The following is a 21,800-nucleotide window of genomic DNA, read 5'->3' on the forward strand; positions in this document are numbered from 1 at the left end:
AGGGCGGGACCCAATCTTGTCCTCCCTAAGTCCCGCGCGTCTGGCCGCCGCACACCCAGATAGTAAACTGCGAAATGAGCCTGGCACTCTGAATGATTGAAGGCAGTTGCTGCAACACTGTGTCCGGCGTGCTGGCATGCGCAAGGCAATTTTTATAGTAGAATCGATGCTATGTATTCCAGGAGTTGTAATATTATAGCCGCCAGACCAAGACAATTAATTAAATGCTGACCTTAGGGAGTTCCATTCATGACTCCTCGGAGAGCAACTGAGTGAACAGAAAAGAGATGTTGACAGCCCAAACTCTAGCGTAAATCCCCTCACCACGTTTTTGGTGAACAGCTGAGCCACAGGTCTAGGATCTGTCAAGGTAGTTTCTTGTGGCTTATTTTTCAGTTGCCACTTGTGGAAAGTCCCAGTCCAAAAAAAAAAAAAAAAAAAAAAAAAACAAAAAAAAAAAACGCCGTCCATGTGCCTCAAATTCCCGTTTCAAATGTCTGAAAATTTTAGACTATTAGGTGAGTTCTGGTTTTTACCAAGATCTAATTATGCTGGCTGGACCTGGCCACTCCTCCTGGTAATAGATTAAAAAAAGAGCAGTCGTCTGAGGAAGTACGAGAAATTTAGGGATCGGACCACAAGATGTATATAGTAAGTAAGGAAAAGGGTACAATATAGCCGTCACCTAATTCGGGGAGAGTCTTGTCCTCATTTTTAACAACGTACCACCAAGTCTGTGAACAGATGCTGCTGGAAACCTGACCTAAATGGTTTGTTACTGAGATTTGTTTTTATTTTGTATGAATGGTGTGTGTGTGTGTGTGCCACCTTTGTGCGAGGCCTGTAGAGTCTAGATGGGGCACCGGAACCTTTTGGACTAGAGTCGCAGACGATTGTTAGCCTCCATAGGGGTACTGGGAATGCAACCCAGCTCTTCTGAACCTCTGAGCTATAATATCTCCAGACCCAGAGATTCGGACTCCTAAAGTGAGAGGCAGTCTTGTGGACCAGAACCCTATATCTGTGGATTCTGACAGTATCCCCAAGTATTAAGAATTCAACTGGAGGTTGCTCACTGCTTGGCTGGGGGTGATCAGAGGTGACAGTTGTATTGATTCTATTGCTTCGATTGCTATTTAGCATTGTATGGCCAGAAAGAGTTCAGTTTCAGAATACATTGCTATCTGGCTGGGGGGAAAGATTGTCCTTCTCACTATAGGACTTTGCCTAGAAAGGATATATATTCTGAATACTTGCTTTTCGAATTGAATGTTTTGGAGAATAAATATAAAAAGTAACAGTTGAGAGGTAATTCCTAATCATCTTTACATTCTCTTTCTGAAAACAATTTGGTCCAAGCTCAAACCCTTAATTCACTATAGACATAATGATTTCAAACAACTTGATCAACTTCTTTGGGCTGTAGTTTTCTCCCTGAAAAAGGAAAAAAAAAAGTCTAATTTGCTTGACAGTAATTACTCATCAGTTAATTAATAGATGTTTACAATAATTCTGGTTGAACAGCAAGTCCCTAGGAGATAAATCCTATGTAAATACACTGTAACAGTTTGGTAGTTTACACATTACACACACACACAAAAGATAATTCAAAAGTAGTCTAGGTAGAGGATGCCCTACCACGTGGTAACCTCTCAGATGTGTTGCACAATACTGGTGATCATGAGGATTAGAGAAATCATTACTTTGAAAGTGCAAATCTGTTGTTTTCCCTAACAAAAATCCTTTAGGAAGGCAAGTTAGAAACAGTGATTTAATTTAAATCCATGGGAAACTGTAAATAGTCTGCCTTTGGACACAATGTACTCAGCTAGACTCAAAATACGGAGCTCTAGTTGATAGAGTGCTCGTCTTGCATTTACCAAGGTTCGATCCCTTGCCCTGCACAAATTGGACATTCTTGGTTATGTAATGAGTTTGAGACCAGCTGAACTAGAGAACACACACACGTCTAGAAAGAAGGACCAGAAGGGAAAAGAAAACACAGAAAGGAAGGCTTGTGACAGCTATCAAGAGAAGGTTGCTGAGCAAAAGGGCAGTGGTTTGTGTGAAATGAACGGGAATACGACACCAAGGATCTGAAACAGAACTCTGGTTTCCATTTGAAATATGACTCCCGGCGGGAGTCTTGCCCTCAGCTCTCAAAGAAAACTGGAGGCGGTCGGGTTCATCAACCAAGATTACGCCCGACCGCGTCGTAAAGTGTTTGGAAATCTGATGAACATAAGTGGACCAGGGCAGCCGCTGCCCCGGCTCAAGAAAGCACTCCGCCGGGAGGAGGGCCCTGCGGCGTCCAGGCGGGAGCGGGCGCCGGGGCGGAGCTGCGGCGAAGCGACAAGTCGACCTTCCCCGCTACCGCGGAGCTCCACAACCCTGCACAACCGCTCCGCGACCTCTAAGTACCTCCACCGGACCAACAGCCCGCGTCGGCTACGTCACACAACGTCAGGGGTGACGCGAGGTTGGCAGGCGGGGTCAGCGCGGGGGCGTGTCTGGGGCGCGCGCCGAGTGAACGCCGCTGACGTCGGGCTCAGGTGCGCGTGCCCGCCCGCTCCGCCGCCTGCTCGTCCGCGCGTGGCCCAGGTGGCGGCCCGCAAGCTCCAGGTGGCCGCGTCCGGGCGACGAGCAGTCCCCGCCCGGCAGGCAGCGGGAAGGAGCCGGGGGCTGGCCTCACGTGACAGCAGGAGGTCGCGGCGGGGACAGCCAGCCCGGTGGGCCAGGGCTGCACCGGGCGAGGCAAGGCGTCCGGCCGCACCCTCGCGGGCCAGGCGGGACCTCCCCGCGGCGGCGCCCCGGCTGCCGTTCCCCTTTCCGCGGCTCCTCCCGCGCCGAGGCGAAGCGGCTCCTGCCCTGGGCCGAGTCCGCCAGTCCGCCGGCGGGCATGGAGCGCTATCCCCGGAGCCCCCGCGCGGCCCGCGACCGCACGCCCTCCGATCCTCGCTAGCTCTTGGCATTGGGCCTTTTCTCCGCCACCCAACCCGGTCTTCGGAGCCTGTGGCGTTGTGATTCGGACGAAATGGAAGAAAAGGAGCGATGTGACCCCTTCGGTTCTGCCCTCCTGCATTGAGGCCTAGTTGGCATCTGCAGAGAGGAAAACACGGCCAGGAACGCGTGGTGTTTCTTTTTTTCCAAAGGGGGTGGGAGGGGAAGGCGGCAGCCAAAGGGAGGAATCCTACGTTTTATATGGTTTTTTTTCTTTGTTAATTCTGCACTTTGAAAGTGTTGGCTAAATAAACTAATCCAAAAGTTATTTTTTCCTATCGAGAAGACAGAAAAGGTAGATTTTTTTTTGTCCCTTTTGATTCCAACCTTTCCTCCCAGTGACAAAGCATAAATCATGGACACCAGAGAATAAATAGGTGAATCTCAGGAATCTGAAGACAGAGAAACCTAGACTTTCCTCAGGAGGGAAGGAGTGGAGTGTTTAGCGGCTCTGCCTGGAACCTAAATCGAAAAACATGAGTTGCGTGCCATGGAAAGGAGACAAGGCCAAAGCTGAATCCTCGGACCTTCCCCAGGCAGCACCCCCACAAATCTACCATGAGAAGCAGCGTAGGGAGCTCTGTGCTCTTCATGCTCTCAACAACGTCTTCCAGGACAGCAACGCCTTCACGCGGGAAACGCTGCAGGAGATTTTCCAGAGGTAGGACTCCCCTGCTTGGCATCTCGATCCCCCCACTTCTTGGTATTTCTGAATTTGTGTGGGTGGTGCAGTGTCTCAGGGACAGAAACCTTCAAACCTACAGGTTTGGAATTTAGATGCAGGGGGCAGGAATGAGACACACAGGAATGGCAGGCTGATAGTCACCATCTATGGTCCATCTGTGGTGGACTAACCTCAGTTGTGCTGTCTCCACGGCTGTAGTCAGACAGAGGACTCCGTGTGGCATGTGCTGTTCCCATTTGTGATGAAGACAGGGCTCTGTGGAGCTCCCTAAATTCCTCCAAATAACCCGACAAGCCATGGGTTCGGTTGAGTTCAGGGTCCTATCTCCACGGTGATCACTGCTCTATTGCCTCCCTAACAGACCTGCCAAAAAGGAGTTTCCAATCTAGGAGGGATACAAAATACATCCACATTCAGCCATCTGTTACCAAAGGTGGGACATGGTGGAAATCTCAAGAAAAGTATACCCACAATGCTTAGCTGTTCTGGGGCCATGTGCTGCCTGCCCATGGTGTCCTTCATTTGTTCTGTGTGACTTCCCTCACAGTTGTTTTACTGATAGAGAAATGAATAGAAAGGTCAAGTAATTTGGTCAGAGTAGCTTCTGAACCAGCTACGCTGCGATTAGAGCAGACTCCAGCTCTCTCCTGCTGTGTGATAACTTTAGTGGGGCTGGTGTGAAGTTCAATGATAAGAGTGCTTGCACATTACGTAGGGGGTCCTAAGTGCACAGTCCCTAGCACTGTGTCCCTAAAAGACCATAGAACAAATATGCCACTCTACAAGTGGTCCAGGGTACAGTTTTATGCCCATTGCTTTGGTTTCTGAAGTCTTGTACCGAGGGCCTTGAGAGTTAGTTCTGTAGTGTCTGACTGGACCCAGCAACATGACAGAAGTTCATAGCAGCTTTGACAGTGAGCCTGTCTTACCCCTCCAACTGGAAAAGACCTGAGGACAGAGAGAGCTCAAGGATGCTTTAAGTGGTGTACCCCGAGGTCCTCATTTGGAGCTGAAGTAGCACCGCACAGGAACATGAGGTCCAGCTAGAATGTTTGGGGTGATTGGTGTGCCTGAGTGTGGACCACCTAACTTGAAAGAACTACAGGAGTCTCTGAGAAGAGCTGTATCCTGAGCGCTCTTACAGAACTACAGTGAGAGTAATGACTCTCTAGTGCCAGTGAAAGCTCAGAGGGCAGCAGGGCCGATGTGCCCCTTGCTCTCTGTAAGTACAGCTCACTCCTCAGAAGATGAAGCTCTAGCGGGTAAGAAAAGGTGTCTTCCACCACCCAGTCATGCGACAGAAAGGAGAGCCCAAGCTCCTGAACAACTTCCCTTTGGCCAGCTGTTAATGTTCTTCTGGATAGCTCTGAATTGTTTTCTCATCCCTAACCAGGGAGAAGGAAATGACTGGCCATGGGCACCTGAGTGTGCTTGCTACTTGGTAGTGAGTACTGACCATCTTAGAGCAACCTTAGCCATGGCCTGGGAAGCCCAGACAGAATTGCTGTCGTTTGCCTAGTTTTACCCACCAGTAAATTAATGTCAGGTTGTATGTAGTTAGTCACGGTCAGGTTGACAGATTCTGACGTCTGTGAGTCTGGCTCCTGGACTGACAAACGAGACACTAACAAACCAGCTCTTTGCACCATTCTGAAGACGCTCTGTGCAGCCGCAGAGTCCTCACACCCGGCTCGGGAGGTAGGCACTGTTGTTTCCTATATTCCAGATGAAGAAATTAGGATGTGGAGTGTGTATTTGTTAATATTGAGATTTCTGCCAGGCTTTATAACCTCCAGAGGGCTCCTCCTGGCTTCTTGCTGGAAAATCTCAGAGACGTAGGAAGTTGAGTAGCTGCTTTTCTGGCTAGTCAGTCAGCAGGATTTGGGGTCTGGGCTTTATATATCTGGATAATTGGGCATCTCTCAGATGTGTTTTTCCTGGATGAATGATGCTGAGTACCTGCCAGTCACCGCATAGGACCAGGGCCCTGTTGCTTTTGAAGCTTTTGCAAATTGCAGTATATCTCTGTGTTCCCGCTCAGTACAGTACAGGTACGGGCTGACCAGTAAGAAATTTCCAGAAAAGGAGTTCTATTATAGAGCATTTTTACTTGTAAAGGTTCTGTGTAGATAAGTAGGGACACTTCTCCCAAATGTATATAAAGAACCTGGAGAAAATGGAAGAAAAGGTGAGAGGAGGAAGACCAGCCACTTGCAGTTGCCAGGTACTAGGAGGCAGAGAAGACAAGCTGAGCGGGGCACCTCAGAGCTGTACACATGACCGAGGTCCAGAGAGAGCCACAGACACTGGGACAGACTCTTTAGAAACTGGCATTCAGAGAGACACTGACAGAGCGACCTGCAGGTTTTAAACCGTGGCTCATGAGGGGCAGAGTCGGGAGGACGGTGTGGATAAGAGCTGTTTGTCGGGAGGAAGCTCATCCTGGCAGTGGAGCCAGTTAGAGGAGGAGGATACAAAAGCAGGATAGAATCTGAAGAGAGTTGTGGATGTGGGATGACTCATGTGCGGGAGAGAAGTGAGTTAAGAATTCAGGACTGGGCTAATGCTGATTAGCAACAACAGGCAGGGCAGGGAAGAGTCAGATGTGACTGAGGCTGGGTCCAGGGGAAAAGAGCCCCGATGGCAGACAAGCGTCATTAGAGCATGTGTCTCGCCTCGTACACTGGACCACGTGTCCGTCTAAACTTGGAAAATAAAGGGCTTAGAGGTGCACTCATAGAGGATTGGACTTAAGGCCTTAGGCATGTTCTCGAGTGTTCTGCCATTGTAGGCCCTCAGCTTGCAGAAGCATTTACCTTACTCGTCTGGGTGTTTTGCCTGTATGAATGTCTTTGGACCACGTACACGTGTTGGATCATCTGGAATTGGAGTTGCAGGTGATTGTCAGCAGCCACGTGGGTTCTGGGAACCAAACCTGGGTCCTGGGCACCAAATATTAAAGTCTAGGGGTTGGAGTAGCTCATCCATGCCCTTGATGGGCATAGCTGACACTTACCTACTCCTATGTGCTTTATTTAGAAACATCAGGAAATTCTGATGAAAGAATTAAGGAAGAAAAAATGTTGATTAAATCTCTCCCTTCCCTCCTTTTCTCTTTTTATTAAAATCCAAAACACTGCCATAGCAGGCCCAGTAGTAACTTTGGAGTGGACTGAGAACATAGTGGTGACCTAGGCTAGAACCCACCTTAGAGCCCCCACTTGTGTTTTTAACGGCAAACAGGAGAAGCTTGCTGTGAGCTCCAGGGTGTCTGTGGAAATGGATGAGGCAGCACCTACTATATCCAAGAGGCTCTGCTGGAGCAGTGTGGGGCCGCAATCCCAGGCAGGCTGTTCAGTGTTGTCTTACAAGGCTGGATCCTCTCTGTGCCACCGACCAGCTGTGCGTGACTGTGCAAGTCACTGTAACCCTTACACCTCAGCTTCCTTGTTTACAGTACCTAAAGATTGTGAAAGGATTAAATAACACCCATGAAGCAGCTAGCCTAGTTGGACAGTCAGTTAGCCTTAAAGTCAAAGAAAGGACTTTTGTCGGGCAGGTACCGGGTCACAGGGGTAGACAACCCCTCATCTTCAAATGACCATGAGTGAATAAAAATGGGTGCAATGAAGAAACCAAGATAGCTATTTCGTGGTAAAGGAAAAGTTTATTCCAGACCGCCTCGCTGTCTCTTAGGAAAGCAGAAATGACGGGACTTGGGGGCATTTCCGGGTCTTTCAGGGGAACAGGTACTTAGGAGGAAGGGTGATCTGTAAACTGGGCTATAACAAGAACTTACTGAATAGAGCTCTAAGGAGCCTAAAGGCTAGCATAGACCTTGATATGCTAATGGACACCATAGGCATATATGTTAGTGGGAGGCCCCTTTTGCCAGAGATGATAAGGTTGCTTATTTTTAGCAAATGGAAGCTAGTTTTTCCAAGTCCCCGGGGGATGGGGGTGCTGGCTTTTGTCTAAATGCCAGCCTTTGGGAAAAGAGATTTCTTGGGACCAGACAACTAGCCCTGTAGAATGGAATGGAAATTGTTGTTAGCAATTCCTATATTGATCAGTTTGGGATTTCTTTGAAAGGAGATCTAGTAGTCCAGGCTGGTTATGTATTGGAAGATGATCATGAGTTTCTGCTCCTCGGGCCTCCACCTCCCAAGTTCTAGACAATAGCCCCATGTCAACATAGGTCAGCTCGGCGTGTTTATTAGATGCCAAGGCCTGGCTGAAAGATAGTACTAAAAAGGTTTCAGGGATACTGTTTGCTTGAATGTACCCCAGATGAATTCTTCAGTAATTAGTATTGATGATCTTTGGATAAATTGGTATTATGTGGATCCTCTGAGTCTCCCTCCATTTTCATAGAATCAAGAAGGATTCTAAGCTGTGGGATTTGGCTTGTAGTCAGAAGCAGGATAAACTATTAAAGGCCACATAATTTTCATGCCTGAAGTGCACTTCGCCCTCTGGAGAGGACAGCAGCAGCAGCTGAGCAGGGTGGGGCTTGGAGCGGGCTAAACTTTGGTGGATCTGTAGGAGCCCTTGCTGAGCAGGGTGGGACCTGGAGTGGGCTAACCTTTGGTGGATCTGTAAGAGCCCAGGCTGAGCAGGGTGGGACCTGGAGTGGGCTAACCTTTGGTGGATCTGTAGGAGCCCAGGCTGAGCAGGGTGGAGCTTAGTTTTGTCAGCTGTTAGTGTTGATGGACAAGTTGGTTAAAGTCTTCACACTTGTGTGTGATGTTGTGGCACACGCCTAGTGTTCCCAGCACCTAGGAGTTGGAAACAGGAGGATAAGGAGTTTTAATTTATCTTCAGTTAAATAGTGACTTTGAAATTAGCTCAGGCTACACGAAACCTTTTATAAGAAAAAATTTACCACTTTAGAATTAAAATACACACACACACACACACACACATACATACATACATTTTATCCTATCTGGGTGTGGTGATACACACTTTTAACCCCAGCACTGGGAAGGCAGAGAGGCAGGAAGATCTCTGTGAGTTCAAGGCCAGTTTGCTCTACAAAGTGAGTTCCAGAACAGCTAGGGACTACACAGAAAATCCCTGTCTCAAAATAAGCAAACAAGCAAACACATGAATGAATGAATGAATGAATGAATGAATGAATGAGTGAATGATCCACAATCATGGCTGCTTTCTGTAATATTGCTGCCAGGTTTCTGGATGGCTACCAGAAGGAGCTTTTTTAACTTTCCTTTTTTTGCTTTTGTTTTGTTTGAGACAAGGTTTCTCTGTGTAACCCTGGCTGTCCTGGAACTCACTCTGTAGACCAGGTTGGCCTCGAACTCATAGAGATCCACCTGCCTCTGCCCCCCAAGTGCTGGGATTAAAGTTAAGTCCAGCCACTGCAAAGCCAGGAAGGAGCTCTTTGACAAGGCCAGGCTGGCCTGTTAGGGGGCCCTATTGCAGAAAGCCCCAAGACAGGTTACTGCTAGCTTGTGGAACTGCCTTATTCTCTGGCAGCTTTCACTAACATTCTCTGAGTGGAGACACGAGCAGCCAGAGTGTGGGTCCTCGAAGAAACATCCTAATCTTGGGCTGGCTTGCCTTCTTTTTGAGATTTCTTGTTCAAGTGCCCAATCCTGGGCTTTCTGGGTAATCGGGAGATGGGACTTGAAGCAAAAAAGAAATGAAAAGAAATGGGCACATAAAAAGCAAGTCTGTGTGGGTATGTGGCCCTGAGTGCAGGGACCTGGAGAACCTACAGGCGTAGGATCCCTAGGAGCTGCGGCTGGGTGGTGTGAGCTGCGTGGGGTAGATCTTGGCATCCACTCAGGTGCTCCAGGAGAGCACTTGGCCCTGGCTGGGTCTCTCCAACCCCATGCCTCAGGCTATTTTTCATAGAATGAGCTAGTACTTTTTCTTGTGAGGCGTAAAACGAGGCACTTACGAAGGCAGCTGCCCTGGTGATGGTGTCAGAAGTAAATGATCATTGCTTCATGTGTGGGGAGATGGTGCCTTTGCTCTGGAGATGAGCAGCTGAGCCCTTTTTCCTTTAATGTTGCTATTATTTTTAAATGTGTAGGTGGTGATATCAATTTTCTCCAGTAATGTCACTAGGTATATCAGCCACACTCCAGGGTAGGCCCCATGGTCAGGAGCAGTTGGCCAATATAAAACAGATTCTATATTTGCATTTTTTTTGTACATTTTTTTTCCTAATCTTTCTTTCTAGTTTGATTTTGTTGTTGTTGTTGTTGAGAGAAAAACCATGAAGTTGAGTGATTAGGGAGGTGAGAAGGATCCGAGAGGAGTTGGGAGTGGGGGGGAAGAGAATGAGATCAAAATATATTGTTTGGGGGCAGAGAGATGGCTCAGCAGTTAAGAGCACTGACTGCTCTTCCGAAGAGAGAGTCCTGAGTTCAAATCCCAGCAACCACATGATGGCTCACAACCATCTGTAATGAGATCTGATGCCCTCTTCTGGTGTGTCTGAAAATAGCTACAGTGTATTTACATATAACAATAAATCTAAAACACACACACACATAGTTTGAAAATAATTAAAGACATGAGTCAGGAAAATTCTTTTTAATGTGAAGGTATTTTACCTGCATGTACGTTTGTACCATATATGTGCCTGGTGCCAGCAGAGGCCAGAAGGCACTGGATCACTAGGAACTAGAATTACAGATTGTTAGGAGCCATCACATGACTGCTTGGAATCAAAACTGGTTAGGTCTTCCTTAACCCCTGTGCCAACTCTCCAGCCCTAAATCCCTGCAATGCCCAGTGTGCCAGTATCCCAGCACTGAGGAGGTAGCAGGTGGATCTCTGTGAGCTCGAGGCTTGCCTGGTCTGTTGATTTTTATTTGATGGGTATTTTGCTATTTTGGCTGCATGTATACTTGCGTCCCATTGTGTCCACTGTTTGTGGAGGCCAGAGAAGGGACTCAGATGCCCTGGAACTGTAGTTGTAGATGGTTTGAGCCACTGTGTAAGTGCTGGGTCATCCTTCAAGTCCCTCCACCCCCCTTTTGTCTTTTGGGACAGGGTTTCACACTGTAGCCCAGGCTGACCTGGAACTCTTGGCAGTCCTGCCTCAGACTCCTGACTGTTGGGATCACAGGTGTGCACCACCATCCCCTGCAACCGGAGAGTTTTATTTTATTTTATTTTTTGAATTAATTTTTTTATTAGGTATTTTCCTCATTTACATTTTCAATGCTATCCAAAAAGACCCCAATACACTCCCCCCCGCCCCCACTCCCTTACCCACCAACTCCCACATTTTGGCCCTGGCATTCCCCTGTACTGGGGCATATAAAGTTTGCAAGTCCAATGGGCCTCTCTTTCCAGTGATGGCCGACTAGGCCATCTTTCGATACATATGCAGCTAGAGACAAGAGCTCTGGGGTACTGGTTAGTTCATAATGTTGTTCCACCTATAGGGTTGCAGTTCCCTTTAGCTCCTTGGGTACTTTCTCTAGCTCCTCCATTGGGGGCCCTGTGATACATCCAATAGCTGACTGTGACCATCCACTCCTGTGTTTGCTAGGCCCTGGCATAGTCTCACAAGAGACAGCTATATCTGGGTCCTTTCAGCAAAATCTTGCTAGTGTATGCAATGGTGTCAGCGTTTGGAAGCTGATTATGGGATGGATCCCTGAATATGGCAGTCTTTAGATGGTCCATCCTTTCGTCACAGCTCCAAACTTTAACCGGAGAGTTTTAAACCGTGTCAAGGGCATGTTTTATTTTTGAAGAATGGGGTTTGTGATATGGGTCAGTTGGCAGAGTGTTTGCTTGGCATGCGTGAGGCTGTAGCATTGCTAACACCTACCCCAAATCATCAGGGGTGCTATGCTTGAAGAAGTTTTTGATTTTATTTTAAGCAAGAGTTCTTAAAATTTTAGAATTGATCTCTTTGGGTCAAAGTAGATCTTTTTTGTTGTTTGTTTTGTTTTTGTTTTTGTTTTTCGAGACAGGGTTTCTCTGTGTAGCTGTCCTGGAACTCACTCTGTAGACCAGGCTGGCCTCAAACTCAGAAATCCCCCTGCCTCTGCCTCCCAAGTGCTGAGATTAAAGACGTGCGCCACCACTGCCCGGCTCAAAGTAGATCTTTACTTCTGGAATGACATGTTACTGCCTCTGGACCCCTCCCTTCCCGAGGAACCTGCCACAGTGTTCTTTCTTTTTCCATTGTGTGACCCATCTTTGATCCTATCACTTGGGAGGCAGAGGCAGACAGATCTATCTCTTTGAGTTCCCAGACAGCCAGGGTTATGTAGAGGGACCCTGCCTCAAAAACAAATGAACTAACAAAACCCACCATCAACAAAAAGACATGCTGACCCTCCTCCAGCCAAAATGGCTTCTTCATCTGCTGGCTTGTCGAGACTGTGAGAACAAAGTAATCTGGTTGGGAGTGTCCTCAGCACAGGCCTTACTGGAAAATGGAATTGCTAAAAGGAGCAATAAAAAGAAAGGCCGGGCGTGGGGTTGCACTCCTTTAATGCCAGCACTCGGGAGGCAGAGGCAGGCGGATTTCTGAGTACCTTTTCCCCCCCTTTTCCTTTTTTTTGATAGGGTTTCTGTGTGTAACCCTGAAGGTCCTAGAACTTGCTCTGTAGAGCAGACTGGCCTCATACTCAGACATTAACTTGTTTCTGCCTGTAAGTTTTTTTCCCCAATTGATCCTTTGTGCTTTTAATGTTTCTTTTGTTCAGGATACACATAGGCACACACACACATGTGCACTGACTATAGATGGGTTCTGCATTCCAGGGTAATATAGGCCTCATTCCTCTTCATTGCCTTTCATTTGGCTCTAGTTCGTGCAGCTATGCTGTCTGTCCCAGCCACTACACACATCTGAATAGTCAATGATTACAGAAGTACAGACCTTACAGCATTTAAATTGCAAACAGCAGGAGTAACAGTTACTACCTGTGTCATTTAAAACACCACATACCAATTACTAATGTTTTTTGCCTTTATAGTAAAGGTCTCACTGTTTAGTTCCCACTGGCTACATACAACTCACTACGTAGATGAGGTTGGACTTGAACTCAAAGACCTGCCTTGCCTCTGCCTCCTAAGTGCCAGAATTATACCTGTGTACCACCAGCACACCCAGCTTTGCCAGTTTTTTTATTATTATTATTATTATTATTATTATTATTATTATTATAAGGTTTGTGTCCAAGCAGAACATGGGCAGTAGGACTGCTGCAGTGACAGGCCAGTGCCTCGGAGAATCATCTCTCGTGGTCACTCCTCAACCTTCCTCAGTTGTTTTGCATCAGGAGGGTCGATCTCCAGGCTGGCAGGAGCCAGGCATGTGATGCTTGGGTAGAAACTTGTGAGACTGTTCTGCTGAGGGAACCATCTTCCAGGAGCAGTGCTGTAAAGTACTCTTCTGGTGGTACAAGCCTGGGGAGACTGGGGAGATCAACAAGCCCAAATGTTTCCTTTTCCATCTGTAGGCTGTCTCCGAACACTATGGTGACGCCCCACAAGAAGAGCATGCTGGGAAATGGGAACTATGATGTGAATGTCATCATGGCAGCACTTCAAACCAAAGGCTATGAAGCTGTTTGGTGGGACAAGCGAAGGTAGAAAACCAAACTTGATTTTCGGACAAGAACAGGCTGTGGTTCCTACCCCAAGTGAAGGGGGCAACCATGGAGTGTGGGAGCCTGACACCTTTTCTCTTCTGCAGGGACGTGGGTGTCATTGCTCTTACTAATGTCATGGGCTTCATCATGAACCTGCCCTCCAGCCTGTGCTGGGGTCCACTCAAGTTGCCTCTCAAAAGGCAGCACTGGATCTGTGTTCGTGAGGTGGGAGGGGCCTACTACAACCTTGACTCCAAACTCAAGATGCCAGAGTGGATTGGAGGCGAGAGTGAGCTCAGGTAACTCTGTGAGGCTGGGCCACTGGGCTTTTCGTGTGGCCTGCTGGGGAAGTTGGGCTAGTCTGATTATTTGACAGGAAATGAAATTCCTGTGTTCTGGGATCCTGTCCCTGTCCCCTTGGAATCATAGGGTTTTGGACTTAATTAGGACTCCATCCCTTTGATGAACAGGTTTCACGTTCTTTGATTGTAGCTTTCTGGTTTGGTGGGACTGACATTGTCACCTCTCCACTTAGACAACTGCCAGTTAGGAGAGGAAGATGACATCATCCAGGCATGGTTAAGTTGCCATGTGTCGGGTTTGTTTTATCAAGACAGGGTCTCTCTGTATTCCTGGCTATCCTACAACTCCCTATGTAGACTAGACTGTTCTCCAACTCAGAGATTGGGCTTCTGCCTGCCTTTGACTCCACACCCTGCCCTATGAAGTTTTTCCTTTTATTACTATATGTGTGCAGGTGCCTGTGTGCTCCTGGATATGTGTGGAGGTCAGAGGAGTTCCCAGGGCTGGGCCCCTCCTTCACTGTGGGTTCCTAGGGTCTCAGTCAGATTGTGAGGCCTGCTTGGCAAGTGCTGTACACCCAAGTTTGCTGCTGCTTTGTTTGTGTGAAGCTTAGTAACCACTAGAATATGCAGTGTTCTTGCCCTTATGCCAGTAGCCACTAGTGACAGGAATAGATGAGGATGTGCAGGAACTGAGACGAATTCTAGCAGGAATGGAAGGGTAACCAGTCACCCTTGGAGTTTTAAGATCGTCATGGGTGTAGCGTGGTGGTGGTGGGAGATACCCATAATCTACTTGGGAGGAAGAGACCGGTGGACCTCTGACGGGGAGGATTCTGGTGAATGGGTGGTCCCAGGACTGCAATCTGCAACTCACTGGCATCTCATTTCTTGCCTATTCCCTTTTCCATAGGAAATTTCTAAAATACCATTTGCGAGGTAAAAACTGTGAACTCCTACTGGTTGTACCGGAAGAAGTGGAAGCCCATCAGAGCTGGAGGGCCGACGTGTGACAGTTCTGTTTGACCCTCTTTGTCTCAACCCTCCAGACCTCTTTGATGTGCTGTGGCCTCTACAGTCCACTTCCCCAAACATCTCATTGGGTTTTCCCTTCAGATTTGCCAGTGCAATAGGACAGATGTGTGGACTGTCACAGAGCCACCCAGCAGTCTGTGCCTGGGGGAAGAAGGTAGGAGCTCTGAACACTTAGGGCAAGCCATTGAACCCTTAGCTATTTCAGAGAGGGAGCCAAGGACGGTGTCCTTTGAGGGGGCTGGGTTATTTCTCCCTTTCCATGAGGTCTTGATACAGGCTCTGCTGGTAGTGTCACTGATGCTTCAGGCTCACAGAAAGGCCGCCCCTTTTCTCTCCTGTGGCACCATGGGGTCCGAGGACACAGTACACGCAGAGCCAGGAAACTGTCTCTCAGGAAACTGTCAAGACTCCAACAGTCACACTGCATGTCACCTGCAGTCCATTATGCCTCCTCTTGGTCCCTTTAAATCCCAGCCAGCCTTGGGGTTTTATAATAAGAGGCTCTGCTATTCCAAAGTAGGTGAATTGCACATCATTCTAGCAAGACAATGGTGAAAGATATGCCTAATACCACGTGGGTAAAGCCACAGTAGGGTAGTCACTGGTGGCTCTTCACTCTAATCGTGTCCCTACCATTTCACTACATTGACTGGGGAGGCTCTGGGACAAAAGACAATGAACAGGGAGAGTGCTCATAGTTGGCCCATTTTAGCAAAGTCAAACATCTACACTGACCTAAAATTCCACAGTTTGGGACAGAGTTGGGCGAGGAACTGCCATGAAGGTAAGCTTCAGGGTTTGAGACCAGTAGGCACGTCCTGAGCTCCAGAGCTGTGGCAGCAATCTCAGGTTGGCTGTATGCATCAAGCTAGAGCCTCTGGGTTTGGCGTCTGTGTAGTTTGACAAACAGGGTTGGCTCGCCCCACCTCAACTAGTTCTAGACCATTTTTTTCTCTTGTAATTTTGGAAAATGAGGGGAATAAGTACCATACCCCTATACCAATGTGTTTGTGGTGGCCTTCAAGGCAGGTGACCTGGCCAGCCCTTACCGATCCATGGTCTCTGCAGGTCTGAGAGCTGCCCCACTGGTCTGCTTCTTCTCCCTTGGCAGCAGAGCTACCTGGGGCTTGCATGTTAATCCTGAGCAAGCTTGTTGGGGTGAAGCGGGGGCTGTCTCCCCACTGTGACTGGAGTGCATGTTTACACCAGCACTTTTTCTGCACATGTATCTTCAATCCAACAAGGCCGTTTTTTATTCACATAGCAGAGGCCTCGGGTGGCTACTGCACTGCGCTCAGCCATGGTCATCTGCACCATTTTCTACACCAGATCTGCTTGGCACCATGGGGAACTCTGCCCCTGCACAATGACATTCCAATCACTACCAGCCAGAAGTTACAGCCGACCTTGCTGATTGTCACAAGCAGGACCTTGGGTCCATTGGCACTGTCGGTGATAGTAAGCCATTTCTGGGGAAGAGGAGACTCTCCCCTACAGATCTGCTTGGGCCTGTGCAAAGGGCACTGCAAACGAGCCACACACACGTGGAGTCCATGAGCTAGTGGGATGTACAAAGACGCTTAAGCATTTCAGGGCTGGTTCTGTTCATATCCAATTCTGGTGCTTAGGAACAGGGACCCATGTTAATGCCCCAGGGCAAAGCCCCACTCCTGTGAAGGAAGGGGCAGCCTGACCCTGACGCCCAGCAAGGGGCAGCCCTAGGCTTTGTTTTTCTTGCTTTATTCCCTTTTCTGTTGGCCTTGTGCTGGGTTTGTTTACAAAGATGTATTTTGTTTAACCAAATATTAAAAATGAAAAGCTGAACACAAGTCTACTCGTTGTCTGATTATGTAAAAACCTTTGGCAGGATTTTGTCATAGAAGGGACGTCACCACTCTGAGACACAGTAATCAGATTTCCTAGCTGAAAAACCAAGAGAAAGCACTTTGTGAGATTAGTTCAGAGGTGCCCCGACCACACTGCGACCACACTGCCGTGCTTGCAGTGGGGAGGCTGTGTCAGGATCGGTCTGGATTACAGTGGAGGAAAGGCTAGGTACACTGGAGCTGCAGGCCTGGAGAGCATACAACGTCAGCAGGCTTTGTGCAGATTCCTTAACCCATAGGAATACCACAACCTCCTAAAATCACACCGTGCTGTTGAGAATCACATAAAGGGCTTAGAAAACCTGCACAGTAAACCAAAGCCAAGCTAGATGTGGTTCCTACAGCACTGCCCCAATTCTCAGGAGGTGGTTTTTCAGGTAGGAGATTGAATTGAGGTTTCTCAGAGGCAGGCAATTCTGAGTTTCAAGTCAGTATGGTCAACATAGATCCCATTTCTAAAGAAAAACAAAAGGCCAGTATTGAGTAGCAAGACTGCAGGGCTCGAAAAGAAGAGCTAACGTTGGATCTATTATCAGAGACTCTGCTGTTACTTAAATAAGCCAGACAGTGGCAGCGCGTGCCTTTAATTCCAGCACTTGGGGAGGCAGAGGCAGGCAGATTTCTGAGTTCAAGGCCAGCCTGGTCTACCGAGAGTTCCAGGGCTATATAGAGAAACCCTGCCTTAAAAAACTAAAATAAATGTCTTTACTAGGTGTGCATGCCCATGATCCCTCAGCACTCAGGAGGACCAAGTTGAAAGCTAGCCTGGGCTCTGGAGAGATTCCACCCCCAATAAAAACAAGAATATGATAACAAGCTCTACTTGCAAACCTTCTCTTTCTCAAGACTATAAGGCAAACATACAAAAAACAGGTTATAAATACAGTATAGTCTGCATATCCAGAGTCTGGCCTGCACTTTCTGTGGAGGGAGTCTTGAATTTGGGGCAATAATCACTATGTTCAGTAATGTTCTCTTTCCCTTTTGGAAACTTCACTAAGCAGGCATTGGTGACTCCTGCCTTTAATCCTAGCACCTGGAAAGCAGAGGTAGGCAGGTCTGAGTTCTCAGCCAGCTCTGGTCTACAAATTAAGTTCCAGGACAGCCAAGGCTACACAAAGAAACAGTCTTGAAAAAAAATTAAAACAAACAAAAAGCATACCATACACACAAGGAAAAGAAGAGAAAGCTTTTTGAGGTCAGCCTGGTCTATGAAATGAGGTTGAAACAGAGATGCTGGCTTAAGCAAGAGGAAATTTGGCAGGCAGTGTTCTTGGCTTTCTAAAACAACCTAGGTGTGAAATACTACCACAAACACAGCAACAACACTTTCAGTTTGAGTTCTTTTAATATTTAAATACAAAAAGTGAGCGCTGACTTCTTTTTTATACATACGCAGGTCTAAGAGTCAAACTCTGCAGAGGAAATGAGTGCCTGCTCTGCCCAGTCCCCCTCTGGCTAAAGCTACAGCCAGCCTCCCTTCTCTCTGGCACACACAGGGATTCCTGGTGACTTCTGTACTACAGGTATAATGGATTTTGTCAGTGCCACAGTGCTTACATGTCCTAGACATTTCCATTTAAAAAAAAAGTCCTTATGGTCAGGGGTGCTTCCTTCTTTCCCACAATGGGCGCGTAAGAACTTCCTTAGGAGCAATTTACTAGAGAGTGGGCTAGCCTTCCACATGGCTGTACTCCAGCATCGGAGTGAGAACAGGAAGCAAGTGAGGGACTTCATTATGTAGGTAGGGCACAGGTGTACCTGGGGTCTCTCCATGAGAAACGGAGAAAGTTCCCACTATGTTCAAATAGATCGATGTGCCAAGGTTAAAAAAAAGAATAAAAAGTTCAAACAATCAGCAGTTCAAACACAAATGAATTTCAAAGTTCTCCCACAAGGACAAATACCGAAGGAAGGATCTAGATCTTTCCAGGAAGTGGAGGTAGAGCCCCTGGCATTCCTCCTGACAGCCCTGTGTTAGGCCCTAAAAGTATCTGGAAAAGAAAAAAATAAGACTGTTAAGACACTGCATAGTTCCAGTCGGTCCCTTTTGTCACACGAGGGGCAGGCAAATTCTATACTGCCAAGCACCTGAAAGTACAGGGACCTGCTCCCACTTGGGGTTAAGTGCCAATCTCCTTGGGGCTCTGCCGCTGGCCCACAGCCAAGAAGAACATGTGCTCACCTGCCGCTGCTGCAGTTGCTGCTGTTGCTCCATCTGCAACTTTTCTGTCTCAAAGACAACGGGAAGAACCAGGATCATGAAGGAAGTGGTCCCAATCCACAAAGCTGCCCTGGAAAATCTGCAAAGGGAAAGAGTGGATGTGGAGTCATGAAAAGGAAAGCCGGCACTCTAGCAGGACCGAACCTGGGACAGGACTTGCAGTACGGCCCTCGATCGTCTAAAAGCGTACCCTACCCAATTCCTTGCCTCCAGAGTCCTAGCAGAGGCAAGAGGAGCAGTAATTACCTAGCGATACAGTGCATTCTCATAAGCCTCGTATATACGTAACCTTAGTCTCATAACGACCCCGCCAGGCTAAGAACTCCCTTCTGCAGAAGACCAACCACACTCGGGGTATGACAATGAATCCAAGGTCACTCAAACTCTGCTCTGCGACTCCCGAGGCCCGGTGTCCTTTGACAGCACCCGTCACCCGTCCATGCCCGCTCCCGGTGGCTCTCCGTCGGCTCTTTTACCTGTACATCTTCTGAGCCACGAAGAGCGAGAGATCAAAGGTGGCTCCGGCGGCTGACCGAACCCTCTCGGGAAACATCTCCGTCAGACCCCAGAGTCTCTCCGATAAGGTCTCGTCTAGCTGTGGTGGAGGAGGCGTGGGTCGTCGGTGAAGCGGCAGCAACACCGCAGCCGCCGAGCCCCGGGCCTGGCCCTTCCCTGCCGCGCGGAGAAGCCGCCCTTTTGGCTCGCAGCGTCCACGCCCCAACCGCCCGCTCCCGCCCCGCTCCCCGCCAGCCCTAGCACCTCGTCGTCGTCATCTTCTTCCAGCTCCTCCTCGGCTTTCTCTGCCTCGGCTTTCGGGAGTAATTCTTCGGGGGACAGAGGCTCCCCAGCACCGGCTGCAGCGACGGCGGCGGCCATGGCTGTAGGACACCGGAAGCGGAAGAGAGCAGGCGAGAGCAGCCCACCCCTGGACAGAGCGTCTTCCGGAAGCGAGCCGGGCTGGCTAGAGAGAAAGGGTTGGCGTCTCCTCCAGCTCGCCCCCTTGGTGTCGCCAGCCTCTTAATTTCAACTGACTGGAAGAGCATGTTCAGGGAGAGATGGGGGTGCTTCTCAGCTATTCTGTGCAGTTGGGTCTGGGCTTGGCTCCGAAACTGCATATTTTAGAGAGATCTGGTTTTTGTTTGTTTGTTTGTTTGTTTATTTTTTGAGACCATGTTTCTCTGTGTAGCCCTGGGCTGTCCTGGAATTCTCTCTGTAGACCTCAAACTCAGAGATCCACCTGCTACTGCCTCCGAGTGCTGGGGTTAAAGTCGTGCACCACCACAAATGAGCAATACCTCTCTTATAGATGGGCCTATGTAGCCCACCCTGGCCTCAAACTTATAGAAATATGACTTCTGCCGGACAGTGGTGGTGCACGCCTTTAATCCCAGCACTTGGGAGGCAGAGGCAGGAGGATTTCTGAATTCAAGGCCAGCCTGGACTACAGAGTGAGTTCCAGGAGAGCCAAGGCTACACAGAGAAACCCTGTCTCGGAAAACCAAAACCAAGCAAGCAAGCAAACAAACAAAAATAAAACAAGAAATATGACTTCCCGGGCCTCCCCAGGGATTAAAAGATCTTGCATTGGTAGCCTAGGCTGGCCCCAGACCTCGCTTGCCTCAGCCTCCTGAGTGTAGGGATTATGAGTGTATGCCATTGCACTCAACAACAACGAATGTGTTAAATTTATTTTAAATGATATGTATGTGCACAAGAGTATGGGTGCGCTTGGAGGCCAGAGAGGTCTTTGCTCCCTGGAGCTGGAGGGAATACAGGCAGTCATGAAGCCACCTGACATGAATGTTGAGAATTGAATTTGGGTCTTTCAGAAGAACATTAAGTACTCTTTAAACGCTAAGCCATCTCTCTAGCCCCAGCAACACATAATTGGAAAAAACTCCATTATTTTTGAAAATTATACTTTTATGTGTGTATGTGCCTAGGTACACATATACCATGTTGTGCTTATGGAGGTCAGAGGACAACTTGCAGTTGATCCTCTCTGTAACAGGGCCCCAGTCCTTAGCACAACTGACTCTGTGATGGAAGTGCCGTTCAGACTGTAAATCTCAGCACATAGTATGATCAGCTAAAAATTAAAACAAAGGCCTAGTTCAGCAAAGTCCATAGTTCTGGGGAAGTCTCTAAACGTACTCACCTTGCTTTTTGGCTTCTGTAATTCTGTTTCTGGCTAACTGTTCAAGTATGTCAACCCAAAACATGGGTTTTTGTTTTTGTTGTTGTTGTTGTTGTGTGTGTGTATGTGCAAGCGTGTGCTTAAAAGCTCACTCTGAGAATGGCTTGCTAGGCTATACTGAGATCCTAAACACCGGCTAATAAAGATTTTCTATGGCTTAAAGCCCATGTCTACTCGGTCTTTTCTGGTGGATATTCGTAACACTTTTCAGGGTTTCTCTGTATATCCCTGGCTGTCCTGGAACTCACTTTGTAGACCAGGCTGGCCTCGAACTCAGAAATCCGCCTGCCGCTGCCTCTCGAGTGCTGGGATTAAAGGCGTGCGCCACCACGCCCGGCAGCAGCAACATCTTTAACCCACTGAACCATTTCATTCCGCCCACCCCTGGGCCCACACACACATTAAAAGCACGGTTTCATGTAGCCCAGGCTAGCCTTGAACTCATTTTGTGGATGACCTTGAGTTTCTGATCCTCCTGTCTCCACCTCATACTAAGGCCACAGGTGTGTCACCACACAGGAATCAAACCCAGGCCTTTATTCTACCAATTGAGCAACAAACATGATCTATTATTACTTTTTTTTTTTTTTAAGTTCCAGGCTTGGCTGTCCTGGAACTCTCTATGTAGACATTCAACGCACAGAAATTCACCTGCCTCTCCCTCCAAAGTGCTGGGATTAAACTCATGCAACATCATGCTCGGCTTATACGTGAGTTTAAAAGAGAGTCTGCTTAACAGTAAAAGGGTTTTCAACTATTGCAAAATTGCCAAGAGAAAGCCGGGCATGGTGGCGCACGCCTTTAATCCCAGGCAGAGGCAGGCGGATTTCTGAGTTCGAGGCCAGCCTGGTCCACAAAGTGAGTTCCAGGACAGC

At 48.2% G+C, this 21,800-nt stretch overlaps 2 protein-coding genes across 2 annotated transcripts; one reads left to right on the top strand and one right to left on the bottom strand.

The window, feature by feature from the left end:
• The first annotated feature begins 2,529 nt into the window (after window positions 1–2,529).
• Josd1 (Josephin domain containing 1) lies at window positions 2,530–16,447 on the top strand. Its single transcript, XM_021183276.2, has 4 exons — window positions 2,530–3,661; window positions 13,150–13,278; window positions 13,386–13,580; window positions 14,497–16,447. The coding sequence occupies exons 1-4, from the start codon at window positions 3,477–3,479 to the stop codon at window positions 14,594–14,596; spliced, it is 609 nt and encodes a 202-aa protein (XP_021038935.2). The 5' UTR covers window positions 2,530–3,476; the 3' UTR covers window positions 14,597–16,447.
• A 1,914-nt stretch (window positions 16,448–18,361) lies between these two features.
• Tomm22 (translocase of outer mitochondrial membrane 22) lies at window positions 18,362–19,685 on the bottom strand. The gene is made up of 4 exons (XM_021183662.3): window positions 19,488–19,685; window positions 19,205–19,323; window positions 18,690–18,807; window positions 18,362–18,498 (listed from the first exon to the last, which is right to left on the bottom strand). Exons 1-4 carry the CDS (start codon window positions 19,602–19,604, stop codon window positions 18,424–18,426), a joined length of 429 nt encoding a protein of 142 aa, XP_021039321.1. The 5' UTR covers window positions 19,605–19,685; the 3' UTR covers window positions 18,362–18,423.
• Between the last annotated feature and the right edge of the window lie 2,115 nt (window positions 19,686–21,800).

Source organism: Mus caroli, unplaced genomic scaffold, assembly GCF_978045245.1.
Source record: "Mus caroli unplaced genomic scaffold, Mus_caroli_1 scaffold_16, whole genome shotgun sequence".
NCBI lineage: Eukaryota > Metazoa > Chordata > Mammalia > Rodentia > Muridae > Mus > Mus caroli.

Excerpts from the sequence above, each read along its gene's own strand:
- Josd1 (XM_021183276.2), top strand. The coding sequence starts at position 3,477 with ATGAGTTGCGTGCCATGGAAAGGAGACAAGGCCAAAGCTGAATCCTCG. Across the intron at positions 3,662-13,149 it reads CTGCAGGAGATTTTCCAGAG|GCTGTCTCCGAACACTATGG; the intron begins GTAGGACTCCCC and ends TTCCATCTGTAG. Across the intron at positions 13,581-14,496 it reads GGAGGCGAGAGTGAGCTCAG|GAAATTTCTAAAATACCATT; the intron begins GTAACTCTGTGA and ends CCTTTTCCATAG.
- Tomm22 (XM_021183662.3), bottom strand. The coding sequence starts at position 19,604 with ATGGCCGCCGCCGTCGCTGCAGCCGGTGCTGGGGAGCCTCTGTCCCCC. Across the intron at positions 18,808-19,204 it reads GTGGCTCAGAAGATGTACAG|ATTTTCCAGGGCAGCTTTGT; the intron begins GTAAAAGAGCCG and ends TTCCCTTTGCAG. Across the intron at positions 18,499-18,689 it reads AGCAACTGCAGCAGCGGCAG|ATACTTTTAGGGCCTAACAC; the intron begins GTGAGCACATGT and ends TTTCTTTTCCAG.